The sequence below is a fragment of the Sturnus vulgaris genome, chromosome 15, assembly GCF_052056855.1.
Source record: "Sturnus vulgaris isolate bStuVul1 chromosome 15, bStuVul1.hap1, whole genome shotgun sequence".
Classification (NCBI taxonomy): domain Eukaryota; kingdom Metazoa; phylum Chordata; class Aves; order Passeriformes; family Sturnidae; genus Sturnus; species Sturnus vulgaris.
The window spans coordinates 1452814-1475963 of record NC_142257.1 but is presented as its reverse complement, the minus strand read 5'-3'; the positions used below and the strand labels follow the sequence as shown (position 1 = coordinate 1475963).

The window sequence follows — 23150 nt, the reverse complement described above, 5'->3', positions numbered from 1 at the left end:
TTGACAAATCCATTGAAAGATCTTTGCCAAAACCCCTCCGATCTTTAAAAAGCAGTTCCTGTCGTGCAAGTTACAGCAAGATGGGCTCGCTGCACTTCCAAACCAAACCACGGATCCCTGAAGCTGCTCCGAAGGCGAGGGAGAAGCAGCAGCGGGAATTCACGGGGATAAAGGCAGAGGTGCCCTGCCCACAGCGCTCACACCGGGCGAGCTCGGGGTTGGTCCCTCGGGGGGAACGGCCCCGGTTTTCCCCGGGCGGGGCGGGGACAGAGCCGGGCATCCCCCGCTCCCCGTGCGGGCGGAGCCACGGGAGGGAGCGCAGCCCCGCATCCCGCACCTGGGAGAGGAGGAAACACCGCATTCTATACCTGAGAGAGGAGGACACACCGCATCCTTCACCTGGGAGGGGAGGACACACCGCATTCTATACCTGAGAGAGGAGGACACACCGCATTCTATACCTGAGAGAGGAGGACACACCGCATCCCTCACCTGGGAGGGGAGGACACACCGCACCCCGCACCTAGGAGGGGAGGACACACCGCATCCCTCACCTGAGAGGGGAGGAAACACCGCACCCCGCACCTGGGAGGGGAGGACACACCGCATCCCTCACCTGGGCAGCACCGACCCCGTCCTGCCCCGGCAGGATGAGCGGCAGCGCCGGGGGAGCCGCGCCGGGCGCCGCGGGGCTCTGCCCCGGCCATGGTGAGCAGGAGGCGGCGGAGGCAGAGGGTGGATGGGGGGGTCCGGTGGGGATGGTGACAAACCCGCTCCGGGGGGAGCTGTTCGCCCTCCTCGCCCTGGGAGAGCCTGGCAGTGGCGGGGGTGATGCGGGTGAGGATGCGGGTGCGGTGCCCGGTGTCCCCCGGGCAGCAAGGAAAGCCTTGGACACGGTGCCCGGTGTCCCCCGTGTGCGGTGCCTGGCATCCCCGTGTGCGGTGCCCGGTGTCCCCAGGTGCTGTGTCTGGCATCCTTCGTGCCCGGTGTCCCTCCGGTACAGCTTTCGGTGTCCCCCGTGTGCCCGGTGTCCCCTCGGATCCGGTGCCCAGTGTCCCTCGTGTGTGGTGCCCGGCATTTCCCGTGTGCAGTGCCCGGTGTCCCCGGTGCCCGGTGTCCCCAATGTTCCCGGTGCCCGATGTCCCCCCTGTGTGCGGTGCCCGGTGTCCCCAATGTTCCCGGTGCCCGGTGTCCCCAGGTGCCGTGCCCGGTGTCCCCCCGTGTGCAGTACCTGGCATCCCCCGTGCCCGGTGTCCCCTGGGGGCACAGCAGAGCCCCGGAGCGCTCGGAGGGAGCGGAGGGAAGGTTGGTGCGTGTGTGGCTGCACAGGTGAAGGTGGCACCGAGCGGGATGTGCGGCTCCCGTGCCCGGCAAAGCGGGCACAGAATGGGCAGCACTGAGCTGGGGGGGACCGGGACCGAGGCTGGCAGAGAGCGGGAGCCCCTGGCACAGGGGGGGTCACCGGGAGGCTCGGCGGGCTCTGCACGAGTGGAAAACTTGGCTGAAGTGAGGATGAAAGGCAGCGCCTGGCAGAGTTCAAAGGACGGGCAGGTTGTGGCGCTTGGGGACAGTTGTGGCGCTTGGGGACACGCTGGCCTTGGCAGTGCTGGGGGGATGGTTGGACCCGAGGATCTCAGAGGGGTTTTCCAGCCTTGGCGATTCTGTGATTGGGGTGAAGGAAGGTGTTCGGTGTTTTCCAGGGCTGTGCCCGTTGTGTCCCCGGGTCCAGAGTGCAAAGGCTCTGAAGCTCCCCGGGCTCTGTATCCGTTCCAAGCTCCTGTCACTGAGCTTGGAGCCTTTCATTGCCGCTGAGATTTGCTCACAATTACTCCAGAGCGAGGGAAGCTCGCAGGAGTTCCTGCTCCAGCTTTGATCCAGGGGCTGGGACCGGAGCCAGTTTGTGGATCTGACAGAGCTGTGCCGGGAGTGAGAGAACTGTGTCACTTCCTCAACCCCCTGAGGCATCTCCCCTTGCTCCAAAAACAAACTTCACCCCCAGAAACTTGACAGAAGGGTGAGTAATTAAAACAATTACCCAGCTGCAAGTTTGTGTTGCTTGAGGGCGGTGAGGAAGGAGCCAAGTCCTGGTTTGCCAGGACAGCCCGGAGTGTGCTTTGAAATGTGTGATGTCATTATGACTTCATTTCTTCTTAAAACCAAAATCCTTGCCTTTTAACGGGAATATTTCCCAGCGTTTCTTGAAGGAGGATGGTTTTTCTCTGTGCCCTGTTACTGCAGTTGGCTGGTTTCGCTTGGCAAAGGCAGGGTGGAGCTTTTTAGGAGATTATTTGGATTTTGTCAGTGTAGCAGAGGGCGATGGATGGCCTGGCTGAGGTCATTCCCCAGGGATGGGCAGCAGTGCCACTCCTTGGGGGAAAAGCCGCAGGTGGACCCGGGGATGGGAGCATTCCCAGCAGGAATGGGGACTGCTGTGATGGGCAAGGAGCAGCAGCACCTTCCTCTCCTCTGGGATCATCCCTGTGGATCATCCCTGTGGATCATCCCTGTGGATCATCCCTGTGGATCATCCCTGTGGCTCTTCCCTGTGGATCTTCCCTGGGGATCATCCCTGTGGATCTTCCCTGTGGATCTTCCCTGTGGATCTTCCCTGTGGATCTTCCCTGTGGATCTTCCCTGTGGATCATCCCTGTGGATCATCTTCCCTCTGCCTCTTCCCCCTGCCAGCCTGACCTTGGCTCTGTCAGCTCTGCCCAATAACGCCGTTGAAAAACAAACATGAGTCAGGCTGAGGGTGCTTAAATAATAACTCCTTCTACACCAAAGTGTGTTTACTTCCTCAAGCAGGCTCTGACCAGTGACAGACAGAGTTGAGTTTGCCCAGGACTTTGTAAACACTGATTTAAAAGTAAGAGTGCTCTGACTGAGCCTGTTGGCTCATTAAGGCCTTCTAGGAAGTCTCCAAATTGTACATTCAGCTCCTCTGTGCCAACTGTGCTCCTGTGCCAGCAGTGCTTCTGCTTCTCCCTCCCTCCTCTCCATCCTCTGGAGCCAGCTGGCATGCCTCGTGTTTTCCTTGTTTGTTCCCTTTTCCAGGTATTCCAGGAAGTTTGGGGCAGGACAAAGAGCAAGGGACAGGTGCCTGCCAGAAAGGGGCTGGGCCCTTTGGGTGGGAAATGTCTGGAATTTGTGGAGGGAGTTTCCAGGTGAGTTCAAGGGAGATGCAGCTGCACGTGGGACAGAGCATGCAGGGAGCAGGGCAGGGCTGCCCCTGGCTGGCTTTGTGCATAGATGGAAATTATCTGAGTTATTTCACTGAGCCCCTCTGGATTCAGCTGCCTGGGGATCCACAAGGACTCAGGCTGGGCCAGGGGAGGCTCAGGTTGGACATCAGCAGGAATTTCTGCATGGAAAGGGTGGGCAGGGATTGGAAGTGCCCAGGGGGGTTTGGGTCCCCATCCCTGGAGGTGGCACTGAGTGCTCTGGGGACAAAGTGGGGATCAGGCACAGCTTGGGCTCAATGGGCTGGGAGGGCTTTTCCCACCCAAATGATTCTGGGATTTGGGATTCTGTGACTGTAATGAATGTTGGTATGAATCCTGAGAACCCCGTGGTTCAAATCTGAGGGGACAGTGCCAGGTTCTGGGGGTTAAAGAAAATCTCTCATGGGAACGCTACTAATTAATTAATTAATGCCCACTTAAGGCTTCCCTGGCTTATTTGCAGATAAAGACACTGATGAGTGTCAAGTCAGAGACTGTCCCCAGTTCTGGCATTGTCATTCCTCATTCCTTGGGTAGTCTCTCCAAAAAAAAATCTTTCTAAAAAGACCAATACACCCATTAAATGGTGCCAATGTTTCTTTGTAAAGCCGGTTGATTCCTCGAGGAAGCAGAGTGTGAAAAACCTCGTTGTGGTGAAGTTTATGGGAAAGTGCTTCACGGCTTTTGCATTTCACTCCTTGCACTTCTGTTCCCCGGCGTTCCCTGCTCTCCCTGGTGCCTTTTTTGTGGGATTGCCTTTATTATATTATTATTTATCAGGGAAATGTTACCTTTGCCTCTTGAGAGTGGATGTGTGGGGCCAGGGGAGGGATGATCCATGTGCTTGCTCCCTCAGCTAACACCAACCCAAGCCCAGGATTTGCAAAGCAGCTGACTTTCATCTGGCCTTGTCGTGTAATTCCATTAGACTCATTTTTATTAGAGCCCATAATCTAATTCAGGCTCCCCTCAGCCCTGAGGAGTGGCTGCAGACGTGGGGCAGAGACACAGGGCATGGGAGGGGAAGCAAATTACTCTGCAGGAGCACAAATGGAACTTGGGCAATTTGATGTGATTAAGGAAACAATTAGAGAAAATCTCTGGAGGTGCAGTGGCTGCTCAGGAAGGCAGCTGCTCCAGAGAGTCCCCCCTGGGTCCTGCCACCAGCCTGGCATGGGCAGATGGGGGTGAAAAGCCACTTTCTGCCCCTCTTTGTGGGTGGTGTTGGGTGTTTTTGGCACGTCCTGGTGCAGCCAGGAGGGGTTGGTTACTCCCACACGGGTTTTACAGAGCCTGGCTTTGGTTTGGAGCTGGACCTGTTGCACCAAGCAGAGCAGGGAGATGATTCTCTTGTGGGTTCTGTGTTTCCCTGAGCTGAGGCAGCCCGTGAGTGTCATCCCCACCCTGCCCTCATCTCCAGCATCTCACCCCCACACCCCTGTTTGAAATCGGGGAGCTTTGCACAGACTCCACACCTCTGAAAAGCAGCCCTGAGAGATCCCATCCCAGCTGCAGCCATGCTCCCACTCCTGCTCCCCAGCCCTGCAGCAGGGCTGGGCTCTGTCCCAGCTCAGCCAGGACCCCCCTGAGCCACCTGCAAGGCTCAGGATCTGCTTGGAATTTTCCCCCCTGTTTGGTTTTTGAGGGGGCACAGACAAATCCTGTCCCTGCAGCTCCCATGGGGACAGGGGGGATGCTGAGCCTGGGCCAGCAGCTCCTGCTGTCCATCCCCAGCACTGCCCCTCCTCAGCCTTCCCAAACAAACCCCAAACCACGTCCTCCTCTCTTTTCTTTGTGTCCACACCCGAGGTTTCCCCCTTTATGCTCGGGAATCTTCCAAATGAGTAAAATCCCACACTCAGAGCACCCATGGAAAGCTCACAGCACCTTCCCCAGGTGCAGAAGGCTTCATTTGGCCTCAGGAATCCCTCATTTTGTGGTGTGCCAGGGCTGCTCTAACATCAGGAAGGTCACAATTAAAACTTTCTCAGAGATTTTCCTGGGAGGGCTTGAAGGATGCAGCTGAACCTCCAGCAAATGAAATCTTCCCTGCTCAGTGTTCCAGAAGTTATTTTGAGGTGTCCTGGCTCTTTTGGGGCTCCTCAGCTGAGGATGTTGGGCTGGGGTTTGTAGTGAAATCGTTGGTGAGGTGAGAGCCAGGCTGGTTCCAGAAAAGTTTGAGGATGTTTGTGGTGATCTGGCTCTTTATGGATGATTTAACCTCGCTGAAGTCAAAGCTGCCACCATTAAAACTCCTCTCAGGGCTTTGTCTGCCAGAACTCAAGGCTTGATTTTGGATGAGCCAAAGCAGTGGAACGTGTTTCTTCTTCACGGGCCCTCCATGGGATTGTTACAAAAACATGTTTTCCCTGACAGGAAAAACTGCCAAGCAAAATTTTTATCGTTCAGAAGAGAAGGGAAAAAGGAAATAAAATAGAAACCTAAACCCAGTCAACGCCATCCCCAGAAAAATAAGGGAAAGTCGCAGCAATGAATATAAATTGGAAATTAGGGCATGGAGGTGTCTGATAAGGGAGGCTAAAGGAATCTGTGAAATAGAAATGAGCAGGGGGGTTCAGGATGAAGGGAAAGCATCTTCCAGGAGCGTTGAGAAGCAGCTGAATGTTGTGTTCAGCAGCTGCTTCGCTGGGTTCCAGTGGCAGAGCCAAAACAGGAGAAGGCAGAGTCAGATTGAACCCTCCAAGGAATATCTGCTGAGCCATCACCAAACTTCCAGGGGCATAAACTGAAATCTGACAGTGGAACTGCTCCTGTTGCCCTCTGTGCAAGCACCAGGAGCTCGTGCTGCTGTGAAAAACGAAAATTCCCTTTCCCTCCTCCCCTTTGCCTTCATCCCCTCTCTGCTCCTGGCTCTGAATTCCAGGCTGGGCTGCACATGGAGCCTCTGTCACAGACACAGGAAACCCAGCTCTGCAGCCCCCAAAACCTTCCCGAATAACCCAGCCTGCTGTGCACAGTGCAGAGCAAGCATCTCCTCCCTGCTGTGAGTTTCGGAGCCTCCTTGGTCAGCAGAAAATCCTGGAGCTGATAAAAACTAATTGCAAAGATGCCTTTTATGAGTGCCCAGATTTCCAGGGGCTCTGCTTGGCTGAGCTGTTTTATTGATCAGATCCCTTCTATTATAGCTCAGGGAGGAAAACAAGCAGCCCTCCTGCACTTGTGTTTGCTTTTAATAAAATACAGCAAGGAGGATGATTAAAACATAACCAGGGAATCAGGAACTGGAGGGAGAAGGGATTTCCTTCTGCCCATTCAGCTCAGGGTTTCCCTGCTCCATGGAACAGCCATTTACCACAGAAATGTTGAAAGGGAGGAGAAATTTGGGTTGTTGAGCTGTGGGGGACAGTTCAGGGCAGTGTGAGCACAAATATCTCTAGGGTGGGAGTGCCAGGGGAATTCTTAGCTCAGAAAAGAAAAGCTTGGAGCAGAGGAAAGGTTTCCAGCAGCCAGGAATTGCTGCTGCCTGGAATTCTGGCAATGAGGAAGGGCTGTGATCACACTCCACTGTTGTTATTATTATTATTATTACTATTATTATTGTTATTATTGTTATTAGCAATAATGCTGATGGTGGCAGCAGATTAATTCTGCTTTGGATTAATGCTTCCCTCCGTGTTTGCATCCCAAGAATTCCCTGCCCTCCCCTCCTGGCACCTCTCTCTGACATGAGCTGAGCTCTTCTGCCTCTGCAGTGTTTCCCAAGCAATTCCTTTCTTTTCCACATCCCTCCTCGTTAGCAAATATCTGATCCCTCACCACTCTCTGGGTACCCAATTTATTGTTCCATCTTCAGTTTATTTAAAAACAAAACATAAATCAGCAAGAAGAGCCCAGATCAAGGATCCAAAAATAGGCAACAGAGGAGAGACTGAAAGCTCCAATCTTGGCACATGGAAACATTTTTAGGTGCTGAAGACTTAAAAAAAAAAAAAACAGCTAAAAGTAACAGCAGCAGGAAATAAATGGAGAGAAATGTGGGATGGCCTCTGCAGCGAGATCCACTCTCTGGAATTCACTCATCAGCCGTGGAAAGCTGCAGGAGGTCACTGTGCCATGTGCTGGTGCCAGGTTTGCATCCCCCAGGTGAGAGGATTTGGGTGGGCTCAGCCTTAGCCCACCTGAGTGCCCACACCTCGGAAAGCAGGAAGATGGATCAGGGCAAAATTCCAAACTCCCTGCTGAGACCTTCCCTGGGAGCCTGTCCCCATCCCTGGGTGCCTGCTGGGGAAGGATGTGCACAGGGAAATCCATGGAGCTGATGGAGACAGGAATCACTGACTGCACGAGGAGAGGAGGGAGAAAAGGCCAAGAGGATTGGGAAAAACTGAGAAAATTGGGATTGTTCAGCCTGGGATGCCCTGGCACAGGGTGCCCAGAGCAGCTGTGGCTGCCCCTGGATCCCTGGAATGTCCAAGACCAGGCTGGACATTGGGGTTTGGAGCAGCCTGGGATGGTGGAAGGTGTCCCTGCCATGGCTGGAGTGGCACTGGATGAGCTTTAGGTCCCCTCCAACCCAAATATTCTGTGATTCCATGATGTGATTGCATGAAAAAGGACATGAAAGTCACCCACAAAAAACCAGGGAATCACCAAACCCCCCAAGAAATGCTGGAAAAGAGCAAAGCCAGCAGCAGTGCTCATCCAGAGGGGTGGGATGTGAGCAGCAGGGATGGAATCCTCCCTCCCAGGGCTCTTTTCAGGTTTGCACTTCAGGAAAGGCAGGGGAAGGATCCGGGAGCTCCCAGGAATGAGCAGAGCTGGGGGCTCTGTGTCAGTGACAGCACAGCCAGGGCTGCTCAGGGGCTGCTGTGCAGATGAAGGAGTGTCTGCAGCAAGAGGAATAAACCAAATCTGTCAGGGGCAGGAGAAGAAGTCACAGCAATGAAAAGCAGCAAGGAAGATTTAGGAGAGAGCCTAAAAAAAAATCCCTACATGTGCTTCCCCTGGGAGAGTGCATAACGAGAATCTGGAATCTCCATCTCCAAATGTCATCCACAGCAGGGTAAAATATAGCTGGGGCTGTTTAAACAGCTCCTCAGGGTCTCTTCCAGGCCTTTTTCTCCATCTGATTCTTCTCTCCATGGCCTCAGAATCTGCTTCACAGCCTGAAAAGAAATACAGAGCTGGAACAACTGCATGACAGATTGTCTTGGGAGTGAGTTGGTTTTTTAAGTGACAAATGGAAACTTCCTGTTGGGAAAGTCTGATTCCAGTGTAATGTGGTTTTCTGTGAAAAAGCCAAGATCTCAAGGAAAAGCTGTTTGCTGGATCTGCTGACTTGATGCTGTTCTGAGCTTTTTATTGGATCTGCAAAGTTGGTGCTGACAAAAGATTTTGGTGCTGTGTTTTCTCTTCGGATGTTTTTCCTTCAGATCAAAAGCCTGGTTAAATATAATAAACCAAAGGTACAGATAACAGGGCAGGAGATTGTGTCAGCTCAGGGTTTCCTGCTTCCCTGTTCACAGTCACTCCTTGCTGGTTGCCCTGGCTGGCTTTGAAAGGTGTGACATTAGCACAGCTTCCCCTCCCCTCCCCTCTTCCCAAGTGCATCCAGCATGAATATCCAAATATCTCCTGCTTTCCCAGCAGCTTCCCCTCCCTGTGACCCCAGAAGGGCCTGTGAGGTGCAGGAACAAAGCTTGGCAGGTGACAGGGTTCATCTGATGGGCAGGGAATTTTTACAAGAGCCTGGAGTGCCAGGGCACAGGGAATGGCTTCATGTGGCAGAGAGTGAATTTGGGTGGGATATTGGGAGGGAGGGTGCCCAGAGCAGCTGTGAGATCCCTGGCAGTGCCCAAGGCCAGCCTGGATGGGTTTGGAGCAGCCTGGGATGGTGGGAGGTGTCGCCTGCCCATGGCTGGGGTGGCACTGGATGGCCTTTAAGGTCCTTCCGACCAGACCATCCCATATTTCTGTGATTTGGGCTGGTCCTTGTCACCCAATTCCTCACCCAGCTGGCTCCAGTCCCAGTGGGAGCCACTGGGGCTGCACTGCTCGTGGTGCAGGGAAAAACCTGGTGCCATTCCTGCCTCCAAAACAAATGCCACGATAAATTACTTTGCACTCTCTGTCTCCCTGGGAGATGGATTTATTTTTTTGTGCTCACCCTCATTCAGCAAGCAGGGGTTTTTATGAGAGCACATCTCTATTTCTGTCATCAGAACACACGTGCAGAGTGAGGGTTTGGGTTCTCACCAGTCACTCACTGCTCATTGTGATGGCTCCACACTTTTCCCTCCTCCCTCACTCCCAAAGCAATTCACAGGAAATTCAGCTGCTGCCTGAATGGACACATTCCCAGCAATCTTCCTTCATTCTTTATTTACTGGAAAATGAGCAGGGCAAAATCTGCAATGTCAGTTCCTCTTCCGAGCCTGGATCCGTCCCCTCCTCACGTCTCAGCCTCTCCCTGCCCTTTCCCCGACCCCATCCCAATTTCTGATGAGCTGCGATGAAAAGCAGGGTGGGGGGAACATCTGATTGCTGCCCATGAATTCCTGGAGGGAACAGTTTCCAGGGAATTGGTGTGACCAAAGCTGAGCTGTTCTCAGTCAGCACCTCGGGGTGGGTGTCTCTGCCTGTCCTGGCCACTGATTTGTGCTCAAATTTCATTTCTGCCTCATCCAGAGCAGGGTCTGATGGCGTTTGCTGCCATGCAAAGAGAAAATTCAGTGTCTGCTGCTTGCAGTGAGGAAGGTTTTTAGCACTGAGGCAGCCAAGGGGAGCAGGAGATTGATGGAGAACGTGAAGGGAAGCAGGGTCCAAGCTGTGCCTTCCTCTCCTGGAACAGCTGCTCCAGGGATAAAACACTGCTGACAGCAAAGCCTGGCCTGGCAGCAAGGGCATCTCGAAATTCAGATCCTTCTGCTGCTCTGCACAGCCCCACGGAGCCCTCACAGGGCTGTGAGCACCCCAGGACACCTTGGAAAACAAAAATCTCAGGGCTGCTGGAAAGCTTCAGGAAGCTCCGGGTACAGGAAAAGCTCAGGGGGCTCGTCCAGGATTTCAGCCTGCCCTGGTTCCCCTCCACCAGAACAGGAGCAGGAGCAGGAAAAGGAGAAGAAGGAAGAGGAGAAAGAAGGAAAAAGAAGGTGAAGGAGGAGGAAAAGAAGAAGGGAGAGGAGGAGGAAAAAGGAGGAGGAAGAGGAGCAGGAAGAAGAGGAGGAAAAGAAGAAGGAGGAGGAGGAGCAGGAGGAGAAGAAGGAGGAAGAAGAGGAGGAAAAAAAGAATGAGAAAGAGGAGGAGGAGGAGGAGAAGAAGGAAGAGGAAAAGAAGAATGAGAAGGAATAGAAGGAGAAGGAGGAGGAGAAAGAGAAGGAGGAAGAGGAGGAGGAGGAGGAGAAGAAGGAATTAAAAAAGACGGAGCAGGAGGAAGAGAAACAGGAGGAGGAAAAGAAGGAGGAGGAGGAAAAGAAGAATGAGAAGGAATAGAAGGAGAAGGAGGAGGAAAAGGAGGAGGAAGAGGAGGAGGAGGAGAAGGGATGCACCAGGTAGTGCAGAAATGGTTTGGGAAGTCCAAATGATGCCACCACATCTGGGATTTCCAAGGCCCAGGGGAGGGTGGATGCAGGCCAAGGTCCAGAATCCCAGTGGGACACATGCACAGAGCAAGAAATTCCCAAATTCTCTGTCCCAGTGAAAACTCTCACCCACAACCCACTGCTCTGCCTGGTGCAGGGACCTTGAGGAGTTTAAGTTGTGCCAAACCCCACAAAAATGCTTTTGTGCATTAGGAAAGATCTCAGGGAGGTCAGGTGTGCAGGCAGGTTTATTACAGAGGATCCAATCCTGATAAATCCACATTTAACAGCCAACTGCAGGCACTGTGACCTTGCCTGGCCCTTCCCAGGCTCTGCTGTAAACCAAGCCTTTTTTTAATGATTATTTTCTCCTTTATCACGGTTATTTTAAATTGCATTGTTGTCTGCAGGAGCTCCCAGAGGCAGCTGAGGATGGTGGGTTGTTGGGTTTTTTTGTTTTTTTTTTTTTTTTCAAGGCAGGCAGCACCTCCTCTTGTGATAAAAATCAATAAATTGGTACCAGCACTCCAAAATCTGAGCTACCATTAATTCCTAAGGGATCTGGCCACAGCGAGCTGGATCTCTTGTGCTGGTAGAAATTATATTTAATTGGGGTGAAGGAAATAGAATTAATTAATAGAATTGATGCAGTGGGAGAATCAACTCTAGTTAAGGTGGGTGTTTTATTCCTCAAAGGAATAATTTCTTTAAAGGGCAAGTTAGGATCCACTCAAAAGTGCAGCAGTGCTGGAGTCAGAGGATTTCAGGGTGAAAGAAACTCAAAGCAGAAAAGTATTTGATGATAAATGTGTGTGGAAGGATCTTAGGAGAGCGAGAATGAAAATAGAAATGAAGAAAAAAAATCCAAAATGACAAATTATTCATTGTGAGTGACTGAAATGACTCCCTTGGCTTGGGAGGCTGCCAGATCATTTTAAGGACTGAGAGCCTCAAAATTCCCAAAATTTCCTTGTCAGCCCTGGGAAGAACATCCAGGTGAAATGCAAGCAGCTTTTGCTTGAGAGCAAAATCTGGTTTTATTTCAATAGCAGTGACATTCCTTTTGTCATCTTCTGCCTTTTTTGTTCCCTTAAATGCTGCAGCTCTGGGTGGAAGGAGTCTGGCAGCCACACCTGGAGCTTGTTTTCCAAAAATAACATTTACTTTTGGCTAATTTAACACTCTGCAACTTCTCAGGACCAGCTTTTCATTTGCTTTCTGAGGGACTGTGTAAATATGAATAAAAGTCAGTTGAGCAGGAAAGAAAATAAAATATTAAAAAAAAAAAAGAAAAAAAAAAGCAAAAAGCTCCTTTGGCAAACACCCACATGGAAGTTTTTAAAAGCAGCCTCAAATTGCATCTGTAGGCTGCAGCTACTCCTCCACCCCTGTGTATCCAGAGAGGGAGAGCAAACAGGAAATCACAATTTTAAAAGCACTTTTTGGTTTTTTTTTGTTGTTTTTTTTTTTTGCAGAGGTGCTGTGGAATCCCCACACATCCAGGTGTGAGGCTGGGAACGAGGAGGGAATTCTAGAGCTGTGCTGGGCAAGGGGTGAATTCCCTCCTGCAACTCTTGGCTGGAAATTTTTGCCAGGTTTTGCTTTTCTGTGGCACAGTTTGGAGTCTCTGCAGTTGTTTGGGGCTGGGCAGGCTCAGGCTCAGCTGAAATGCTGAGAAAAAGGAGCTTCAGCAGCTGAAAGTAAAGGAATTTTGGTGAAAAATGCCCCAAATCACCTTGAATCAAGAGGATTTCCAACCTTCCTGGCCAACAGAAACTCCTGCCCTAAATGAATCCACAAAGGACAAATTTTTTTATATCCCATTTTTCACTGAAATTTCAGCTCTTTCTTAAGCTGCTTTAGCTGGTTGTGACCAAACCTTTTTCTCGTTTAAAACCACAGAATTTCAATAGAAAGACTTTCAAGGGTGCTGCTTGTGCCCTTTGCAGTCTCATCCATAAATCCCTGCAGCCTCCACCCTAATTTAGCACAGGAGGAACACACCCAGGCCCAGGTGAGCTCAAGAAAAAAAAGGGAATATCTCACTCCTGAGAACTCTGCAGATACTGACCTTTAGACTGGAGATTTTTAGATGTAGATGAATTTTAGATTAAGAAATATCAATCACAAACTCTGGCAACATTCACATTCTTCCCTGTGCTCATTTGTGGGCCAGTCATTGCAATTTCTTGGTTGCTGATGCTGCAGCTGCTTTTGTTCAGTTCCAAGGGATATAAAAGACTGTTGATACCTTTGTCCTGTTGAATTATCTTAGGGACTAAATCAGGTTTTCATTGCTAATCCTTGCCACTGTAAATTCAGAACCAATTAATAACTAATGCCCAATATTCAGTTAAAAATCTGCTCTTCCCGTGGGATTTCTTACCAGTTTATTTGCTGGAATATTCGTGGTGGCTGTTAAGTGGCAGAAAGTCAGAGATTCTTTGTGCATGGGAGTAAAAAGTGGAAATTTCTTCTCCCGAGCGACGTGGGAACTGTAAAACGATGGGATGACTTTCGGGATGATCTTTAGAAGTTTCTTTTTTGGTAATTTCAGAAGGAGATGGAGTGGGACAGTCGGTCCTGCTGGGGTGGGGAAGGTTTGGGACAGTGACATTTGAGAAGTGCCTGGCAGTGTTTAATCCCCTTTTTCCGTGCAGAAATTCCTCCCCGTGTCCAGGTGTGTGTGATGTTTTCACACCTGGGTAAGGGCTGGCAGCGAGCTCTGAATGGGAAATGAGCTCTGCAAACAGCACCAGAGCAGAGTGGATATTATTTATTTAGCGTGATAAAGCAGCAGCAGTGGGTTAATCAAACACTCATTAGCAGGTCGGGATATAATTACAGAGCCTGGTGGAATTGGCCACTTCTCCCTGAGTGCCACCAGTCAGACATTGGGTGTCTGGGATAAACTGGGATTATTTTGGGAAGCAAAGTGACCTCAGGCACAGTTAGAGCTGCCCAGGATCTCTGTGCCTCCCTTTATCCCAGCAATTCAGGGAACACAGGGCTCCCAACAAGTGGCACAAGTGAAACCTTGAACAAAAGCTCCAAGCAGCTCTCCTGAGTAATTAAATCTCATCTGAGAGGGCCTGGAATGGCAGGGGGTGCAAAGGAATTCTGTTCTCTCCTGTCACAGGAGGGGGAAAGGAAAGTTCTGCTCCTCAAGCCCAGTTTCTATTTTACACGGGTGGTTTTTTTTCCCCATCTTCCTGCTGTTTTAAGAACCGAATCTCCACGATTTCATTGTGTGAACATCAGAATTTCCCCTCCTTGGAGAGGCAGCGAGACCCTGGCGGCTCACACGTGAAAGCAAAGCCAAACACCTCGATCAGGTGAATCTGAGCTCAGGTAAAGCCGGATGAATCCTGCAGGGAATGATTTGCTGCGTTTAGGGAAGGGAGGGCTGCAATCAGTGAGTGCAGGTGGCAGGAAAATGCAGGATAAATGCTCATCCCTGCGGATACTCCATCCTCACACCCTTGGGTGCCCCTGCAGTGCCGATTCATCCTTTCAGCCACAGCGATTTGTTGTATCGTTATTGTTGTTGATTAGCACTGAAAATATCAAGAAGGCGATTTTATCCTCCTTTAATTCCTACTGGTTTGCCCAATTCTGTGCACCATCTTTAATTCCTGACGAATTGTATTTTTTAGGAGCTGTTTTATTATTGTGCTGGAGAGCAGTCTTGGATTGATAGGTTTATAATTACCTGGATTATTCCCTTTATTCTCTGAAAATATTGATATTCTTTTTTTTGTTAACTCTGATTGTCCAAGTTTACTGGAAATCAAGACCAACCACGTGTGAATTTCTTTTCCCAGCTCTTTGAAACTCTTTAAAAAGAACAAAGATGCCATTACCTGGATTTGCTCATGTTAAGTGATCAGCACAGTAACTGCTGTTTAATCTGTGGGGATGGAAACATCATCACTTAACAGGGTCCCCAAAATAAAATCACAGAATCCTTCAGGTGGGAAAAGACTTTTAAGATCATTGAGTCCAACTTTTGAAGTATTTATTGGCTGTGTTGTCTTTTCTTAAATCAACTTAATCACCATCAACTTCGATATTTTACCTGATCAGCCTCATTTTAATTATTATTTTTACCAATATGTTCAAAACCAAGCTCCTCTGCAGCCTGCAGATTTCTCTGCAACTCTTACTGCTTTCTGACAACTCCTAAACTTTGATTGCAAATCCACAGCTCCCAGATTCCACTTTTTCTGTATTTTTGGATGCATTTTTCTTCTGTATTTTTGCACAGTTGTGACCTCTGCCCCGAGCCTGCCCACGGGGTTTGAGGTGCTGCAGGTTTGTGAGTTCTCTTCTCTTCTCTTCTCTTCTCTTCTCTTCTCTTCTCTTCTCTTCTCTTCTCTTCTCTTCTCTTCTCTTCTCTTCTCTTCTCTTCTCTTCTCTTCTCTTCTCTTCTCTTCTCTTCTCTTCTCTTCTCTTCTCTTCTCTTCTCTTCTCTTCTCTTCTCTTCTCTTCTCTTCTCTTCTCTTCTCTTCTCTTCCTCTCCCTTTCCCTTTCCCTCCCCGTTTTCAGCTCTGTTAAACCCAGGAGATTTTTCCCTACCCAAACCCTCTGTGGAGCTGCAATCACAGATGGTGCAATCCAGCACAACCCAAGAGATTTCTCAGAGTTCCACAGGGACAATTAGAGCAAAGAAAAACTCCCAGGCCAGGAGATCCTCCCGTTCCTGCTGAAGTCCAGCTGCACAACCATAAACTGCCTCTTGGCACTGGGCTTCAAAGCAGGAGCTGATTTCCTGCTTGCATTTCACAGCCTCCAAACCCAGCTTATGGCAGCAATAAAAAGAAACCAGAGGGGTTTAATTCCAGCACTTGAATAAAGCTCTGCTTGTGCCTGAGCTCCAGATGGGGAGTGGAGCACACAGCACACAACAACCTGTGCAGGAAATGGGGCAGGAGGGGAAGGCAGTGGGAAACACAAACTGTGCTCGTGCTGATGCCCAAAGAGACTCCCTGGAACAGAGGACAGGCAGAGTTAAAGGGGATAAAACAGGGATTTATTTATTAAAAACCCTTCAAAGGATTCACCTTGGGCAGTGCAAGAGCCTGGATGTGGCTACAGCCAAGGTGGACCCTGAGTCACTCACACTTCTATAAATGTTTTATATAAAGGTTCTCACACTTTTATCAGTTTGGGTCCATTTCCATTTTGGGGTTCACTGTCCAATCCCAGCTCCAGGTTCTGCAGTCCCATCCTCCCAGATTCTCTCCCCCAGTCGCTGCTGTTTGCACTTTTTGGGGCTGGAGCTGCAGCGTGTCCTTGGTTGTGGGGCTGGAAAAGGATTGTTCTGTGTGCCTGAGCTGGGAGGAGAACTTGGAACACTTGATGTGGAGTTCAGAGTTCTATCCTAATGCACTGCAGAGCCTGGGAAATAGAAAAGTTAAAACTTCAGGCATCATCCCTGTGATGCTGTGGATAAATCCTCTGTGCAGTGAGGAATTTTCCTGGCTCACTCAGCCACTTTTCCCCTCCAGGCTCTGGGTGACACAGGGGGGTTTGCAGGCAGGACAGGGACCCAAGGGAGGGACAGAAATGGGTGATAAAGGCGAGAATGTGTTGAAATGTCCTTTGGAGTGACTGCAGGGGATCCCTGGGATGTCTCTGAGCAGCACAGCAGGGTCCCTGTGACAGGAATGTGCCTCCTCCATCTCCTGTTTGCTCTGGAGCAGGGCACATTTCCAAACCAGGCACCAGAGAATCGGTGAAAGGGAGAATCCAGGCACGGGGCTGGCGCTGAGCATCCCAAAATTCCTCCTGGCAAAGCTGAGGAATTCCCGTGTTCACCAGCATTTCCAGTCTGGTGTAAACAAACAATTTATTTGGCACAGAAAGAGTTCAAAATGAGGGATGTGGGGCTTTAGGCAGCTTTTTAAAATGTTTTTATTATATTTAAATGATACAGCAATTTATGGGTTGTGGGTGACAAAGGCCCAGCCCACAGCTGTGGGTTTGTTTGAAGCTTTTTTTTTGGTTTTGGTTACAATGCATTATATACTTTTTATTACAGAGCATTTTAGTACATGACAACTAATCGATACATTTACAATTATTTATAGTTTATTTTAATTATTAACATTACTATATTTATTTTTTAATCATAAAAAGTTGGTATGCTATAGTTCAAGCTAGAAGTTGTTTTTTAGGGTTTTTTTGCAGTGGAAAATTCTGAAATCTTTTTTTTACTTGCAACAGTGGCTTTTTTGTTTGTCTGTGAAAATCTTTTTGCTTGGTAAAAAACATCTTTTGTTTGAGGTGGATTTATCTTTTACTCTAAGTTATAAAAACCTCTTCCAACTCACTTTGCTTTTTTCCTTTTAGTTTTCCAGTCAGACTGGCTCAGCAATTCTTTTCTTCTATATGAAAACTTGCTCTCATTTTTATTCTTTCTTTAGATTCTCCATTCCAAGATCTTTCTGTTACACAAAATCATCTTTGAGACCTGCCTGCCCAATCCTACCCTTCCCAACAGCTGCCTTGCTGGGACAGCATTTCCCACACCTTGTGAGGAGGAGAAAACCTGGAATGTGTTTTTAGGAAGGAAAAAGTAAATTCTGAGGAAATTTGTGCTGAAATGTGAGCAAAGAGGGAACAGGGCAGCCCTGCACAGATCAAACAGGGGGGGTGAGAAAAGACTCACCCACCCCTCCCCAATTAATTTTAATTGACAAAGGACTCACATCTCTCTCTTCAGTGAGTTTTAATTGACATCTCTTAGTGTATTTTTTGGTGCTCTACAGAGCCAGGCTGCCCCGTGGGATGTTCAGCAGCTGCTGGAGGTGAGAGCAGCGAGCTGGGAGAGCTCCTAATGCCCCTGTCACAGCCAGTAACCCTGCAGGTTCTACAGCTGCACACAAACGCAGCCTGGCACAGGCACAGATGTGCTCCAGATGTTTGTGCTCTGGAACAAAGTCACCCTCGAGCAGCCCACGGGGGCTTTACCGCTGTAAATATTCCATCCAGGAGAGCAGGAGCAGCCCTTGGACTGCGCTGGCTGCTGCGGTAATTTCGGGTGAAATTTAAACCTCAATATGGACAGAATAATCCCGTGTGAGGCTGGGGAGGCACCGAGGGCACGGCTGGGAGCTGTGAGGGCCAGGCTGGCACCGAGAAGAGGCTGTTGGCACACGAGGTGTAGCCGGGGAAAAAAGAGTTTTAACCCTTTAAGTGCGGCAGAAATAAGATGCACAGCTCCATGGGCGTCTGTCATGACAGGAAGAAATAAAATTTATTCAGAAACACACTTGGTTTTATAGCAGGACTGCAACTCCCAGAGCAGAGAAAAGGAGATTGGTTCAGAGAGAAGACACCCCATGGCCAGGGCCTGGGCACACACCACAACAGGGGTTTGATTTTGTTATTAATTCCTTTTTATTGTGACCAAATTATCACCCTGGGAGAAATTCTCCCTGGCCTTGAGCTGGACCAGCTCATGGGCTGGGAACAGAACTGAAAAACTCCAGCCTGGAATATTTCTCAGGCTGTAATTTTCTGACTTTCTCAGTATTTGTCCCACACAAGGTGTGGTTGCCACTGGCACCCCAGTGCCACCAGTGACTGGCATCCCTTGGGAACACAAAATTCAGGGCCTGTGGTTTGGGGTGGGCAAGCCAGAGATTTCCCTTAAAGAGCTTTTGAAATATAAAGACATTTCTTGTGCGTTCTCCATTTCAATTTTATTTTTTGTGTCACATCTCTCTTTTAATTTCTCTGCCTAAGCAAACTGCTCCGTTTGAAGCTGCTGGAACGATGCTGGGTTGAAATCAGCCCAGCAATCTCTGCTGACAGCTGAGAGACTTCATCAGCTTTGTCCTTCATGGGGAGAAAAGGGACAGCAGTGACAGGGAAGGCAGGAGGTGCTGTGGGAGGGGGCAGTGCCTTTGGCAGAAATGGCTGGAAATAAAACCATTTTATCTGGGAGTGAACTTTTGATGTTTCCTGTTCCTCGAGTGTTGTCATGGGCAGGATATTCTCTCACAACACTTGGAGGGTTTTGCAGCGATGAGCAAGGAATTGTGTTTGGATTGAGGTGACTCTCACTTGGAAAATATCAGTTTAATGTGGGCTGGGGAGATGTGGTCCAGTTCACCTCTGCTAACAACTTCCTTTTGTCTGATAATGATGGAGCTCTGGGGAAAATCACCACCCCAAATGTGAAATGTGGAGGGAATCGAGCAACAGCTCTTTTTTAATTCAACCCCAGCTTCAGTTTAGCAGATGTTCACTACAGAAAGTGAGGAGCCTCTTGAAATCAGATTTAGATGGCAGCAGCAGTCTGTGTTTATGTTAGGGGGATCCTGCTGGCCTCAGTCAGCAATCACACACTGGATGGGAGCAAAACGATTCCCTGCACTTCCAGGAATTCCTACCTGAGGTGTGGAGGACAGCAATTTCCAGGGGGAAGGCTAAAGAGTTTTTAAATATCTTTTGCTCTGTGTTACCCCATAAAAAAGTGTGGGTCTGCCAGAAAGCTGCACTGGAATCAATCATCACTGCCCACCACTCTGTGCTCTGGCAAAGGATTGTTATAAAGGGGATTTTTTTAACCTTATGCTTACAAAGAGAAGAACAAAGTCACTCAATGATAAGTCCAGTTCTTCACTGAGACGAGAAGACATGCAGAAACAAAATTTAGTTTATTTTTACATCCCCCTCCCTGCAGAATGTGTCACAAATGGGTCATTTTGGTCACTCGGAGTTCTCTCCAACAGTATTGGCAGAAGGGGTTTTAATAGGATTTGTAAAAGTGTGACTCAAGAAAGTTCAATGGCAACGTTCCCTCTGTTCCTTACTACAGTCAGGAAAAACACAAAAGAAAAGAGAGTTAAGATTGATCTAGAACGATTTACAAATTATTTCCTCCAAAAGGGTGAGGGAGACATTCCCATGGAGTTGTGAGGTTCAGGGAGGAGCCCTTTGCTCTCTAAAGCCCTGATGGGGTTGAGGTGCAGCTGGGTCCAGCCTGAGTCTCATGTGGAAAAGGTTTGTGTCTAATGGATCTCATTAGGATTAATTCAGCAATTGAGGGCCTGTGGTGAATGCAGGATCTCAGCCTTGGCTAAGGAGGAATCTCAGTGTCTGGTAAGGAATCTTATTGCATTTAAAGAAAAAAAAAAATGTTTGGCTCGAGTCAAATTGCACACAATGGGAAAGGATGTGTAAAGGTGTGGACACACACATTCACAGAGCTGGGGAATTCCAGCTTGGGAATTCCTTCCAGGCCTGGATTTCTCCTGACTCTCAGCTCCATTCCCAGGCTGACAAGCTGACTGCAGCTTCAGTTAGGGAGGAGTCTCCCAGGGTGAGAACATGGTGACAAACAGAGTGGAATTCATCACCAACATTAACCCCTGGTGTCTTTCCCGTGGGACACATCCTGAGGTGCTGTCCCAAGGATGTTTTTCCCAATTGTCCAATGAGCTCCTGTCCTGTCCTGGCTGCACTGACACACTTTAAATCCGGGCTGGCTGTACAAAAAATTGTTCTTTTTTCCCCTGGAGCCAGTTCCAGCCCCAAATCCATCCCTCCCGGAGCAGAATGGGATCCGTGTGGATGTGCCTGGAGGGAAAATGGGTTTTGCAGAATCCCTCAGTCCACCTGGGACGTGGCACAAGCGGTGGAGCAGCTCCAGCAGAGCCCAGCACTGCAGGAAATGGGGGTGGCAGCTTCTGACGGTGACTCAACTGCTGCTGTCACCAGCTCAGCGGTGACACAAAGTGGAACCTGCTGGGGGCTGAGTGGGACGCAAATAAACGGCATGGAGAATGTGTCAGTGGCTCAGAGCCTGCAGGGAAGATGGTGTGGCCACTGCTGGCATCTGGGGGGGGCCATTCCCACCTCCACTGGGCAGCACACCTGGGGAACAGGTGAGTCTGTGCTGCCCTGAGCCCCTGGTGGCTGAAATCTTTGTGAATGCTTTTTAAATCCAGCCACTTATCCGTGTCCTCGCTGGATTTTCTCTTTTCCCCGTGGAGGTGAGGAGGGGAAGGGGCAGAGGGAGGGCAGTGTGTGCCCAGGGGTGCCAGGTGAGGGAACTGAGCTGAGCTGGATCATTCCTGAACTCCCCAGTGCCACCAGTGCAGCCTTTCCTTGCTGGATTATCTTTGTTTTTTGGGGGTTTTGTCTGTTTGTGAAGATTTATTTTTTTTTTCCACTTTAGAAATTGTCTTTTTAGGTTTGGTTTGGGTTTGGTTTTTTTTTACTCCTAAATAGAAAGTTTCAGTTATTGTAGAAGCCTCCATGATAGCAAGATGGTACAGATATTGTGTAACCTCAGTGCACACTAAAATTACATTTTTTTTTCCTCCCAGAAGAACAAAGGAAGAAAGATGCCCCTCAAAATTCCCTGCCTGGAATTCTGACATACAAAGTCACTGAAAAGTTTTTCATCCATTTTGCAGGAGAAATCAGAATTAATTTTATGCTGATATCTCAAAGAGTAAAACCACACCAGGTATTTTATCCTATGGAAGAACTCTAGAGCAGGAGCACAGGGGAGTGGATTTTTGGGGTTTTCCTCCAAATTCAAGTTGAGGGATCAGGTCTTAGGGACACACAGGTGAATCTCCAGACTTCTTCCCCCTTTTCTTTACAAAACACAGCAGCAGTTTTTGAATCACCTGTGTGCAAACAGGGGCCAGCCAAACTCTGCCTTTTTGATAAAAATATCCTTTGGACAGCAAATTTTCCTTGCACAATGATGTCTACCACAGACACCCTGAATTATTCCTCGTGACAAACACTGATCCAGGTGTGGGGAGCTCATTGGCATTGCAAACCTGCTGTCAGCGTCTGGGAAGTTTTATTCTGATTTTCCTTTGAAGCCAAGGCACCACAATGGCATTATTTGCATCTGGGTTGGCATTTTCAGCTCCGTGGTGGTGCCTTCATCCCTGGCTCCCTAGAGACAGCACAAGGGGTAATCAACAGCCTCAAGTGCTCCGAAACTGAGCCTATTTTTTTTCCCCCCACTGGATTAGCAGCAGCAAATGCACAAGCACATTATTAAGATGGTGCATTCATTTCTTTGGAGTCAGGATGGAATTTTGATCGAGTTAAAAACCCCATTAATATTTACATCACTTAGTGGTGCTGGAAGTAAGGACATTTATTTGAACTCAAGCTGCAAAGCATTTAGTTCTTTGTAATTACAGCACTGCTATTAAGTATTCATAAAGCTGCACAATAGAGTGTCACAGGAAACCTGGTTTAATTTAGTGGTAAGTCAATGTTTTAGTTTTGTGTAAAAACAGAAACTAATTTACCAAGCCTTTTTGCTTGTGTTTTCCCACCTGGGCTTTGCAAACTTCCTTCAGTTTGGCTCTGTTTAAATTACTTTTTGTGGCTTTCAAAGTTGGGGAGTTCCTGGGGAAGGCTTGCAGGTGTGCAGGTAATTTGGAATGGGTACAGCCAGGCTGGGGGAAGAGCTGGAAAGGTTCCTGATGGAAAAAGACCTGGAAGTGCTGCTCTAAAGCAGCTGAACATGATTTGGTGGGTGCTCAAAAAAAAAAAAAAAAAACCAACAACCAAGGGCACCTGGCTTGGATCCTCCAGTGGGGTAAATCTGCATTTATGGGAAAAGCTGGAACTAATCCCTGTATTTCTGTCTCCACTGCAGGATGAGGTCTCTTCTCTGGACATTGAACTCCCAGCTCCCTGTGCCTGCTGCCTGTGATGGAAGAGCTTGATGTGAATGTGAGGTAGGAGAGAGGGCTCAGCTCCTGCAGCCCCTGAGCTGTGGCAGGGCTGGTGAGCCTAAAATTCCCCTGTAAAGCTGCAGGGTGGCATTTTCCCCTCTGCCTGCAGATAAAAGTCTCAGCTCATGCAGCAGGGCTTGGTTTGGGGGTTCCTGGAGTTCTCTGAGGACCTGGCATCACCCTGGTGTTTGGATAAGTGTCAAACGTGGCCTAGACAAGTCAAGGATTTCTTTTCAGTAGAAAATGTTATGAATTCTGAAAAGGTTGCAACGTGATGTTGGAGAGACACTCCCGGAAAATTTTGACAGTTCAGTTTGGAACTTGCATTCATCACAGGGAAGGGAGGTGGCAAACCTCATTTTCTCTAATTCCAGAGCAGAAAAAGAAATGACCCACGAGTATTTCCTATTTCTATTTTATTGGATTTTTTTTTTTTTTTTAATTTCACGTGACTCGACGATTGGTATTGGGTACATTTATTACAGGCACTGGGTTAATGAGATCCTGTCAAATGGTTTGAAATGAAAACCTCAAATTGGTTTCAGCAATCCAGAGAGGCCAAACTCTGCCTCTCTTGGGCTCTTACCAGTGTAAATCCCAATTGTGCTGTGCCTTGAAAGACCATGAAAACCTTCCCAGATTTTGGGTAAAGATTCCCA

At 49.0% G+C, this 23150-nt stretch overlaps 1 protein-coding gene across 6 annotated transcripts in view; it reads left to right on the top strand.

Moving 5' to 3' along the window:
* The first annotated feature begins 282 nt into the window (after positions 1–282).
* The window catches only part of HTR4 (5-hydroxytryptamine receptor 4), a 78334-nt gene continuing 55466 nt past the window's right edge, over positions 283–23150 (top strand). Inside the window, exons 1-2 of one of the 6 annotated variants that reach the window (XR_015807121.1) lie at positions 283–708; positions 22413–22494. Coding sequence is in view for 1 of the 6 variants with exons in the window: in XM_014888308.2 (XP_014743794.2) it covers positions 22469–22494 (26 nt within the window). In the remaining 5 variants the exon portion in view is untranslated. Of the gene's footprint in view, positions 709–16958; positions 22495–23150 lie in introns of those variants that run through there. The other 5 variants (XR_015807124.1, XR_015807122.1, XR_015807120.1 and 2 more) reach the window with 5 other exon arrangements.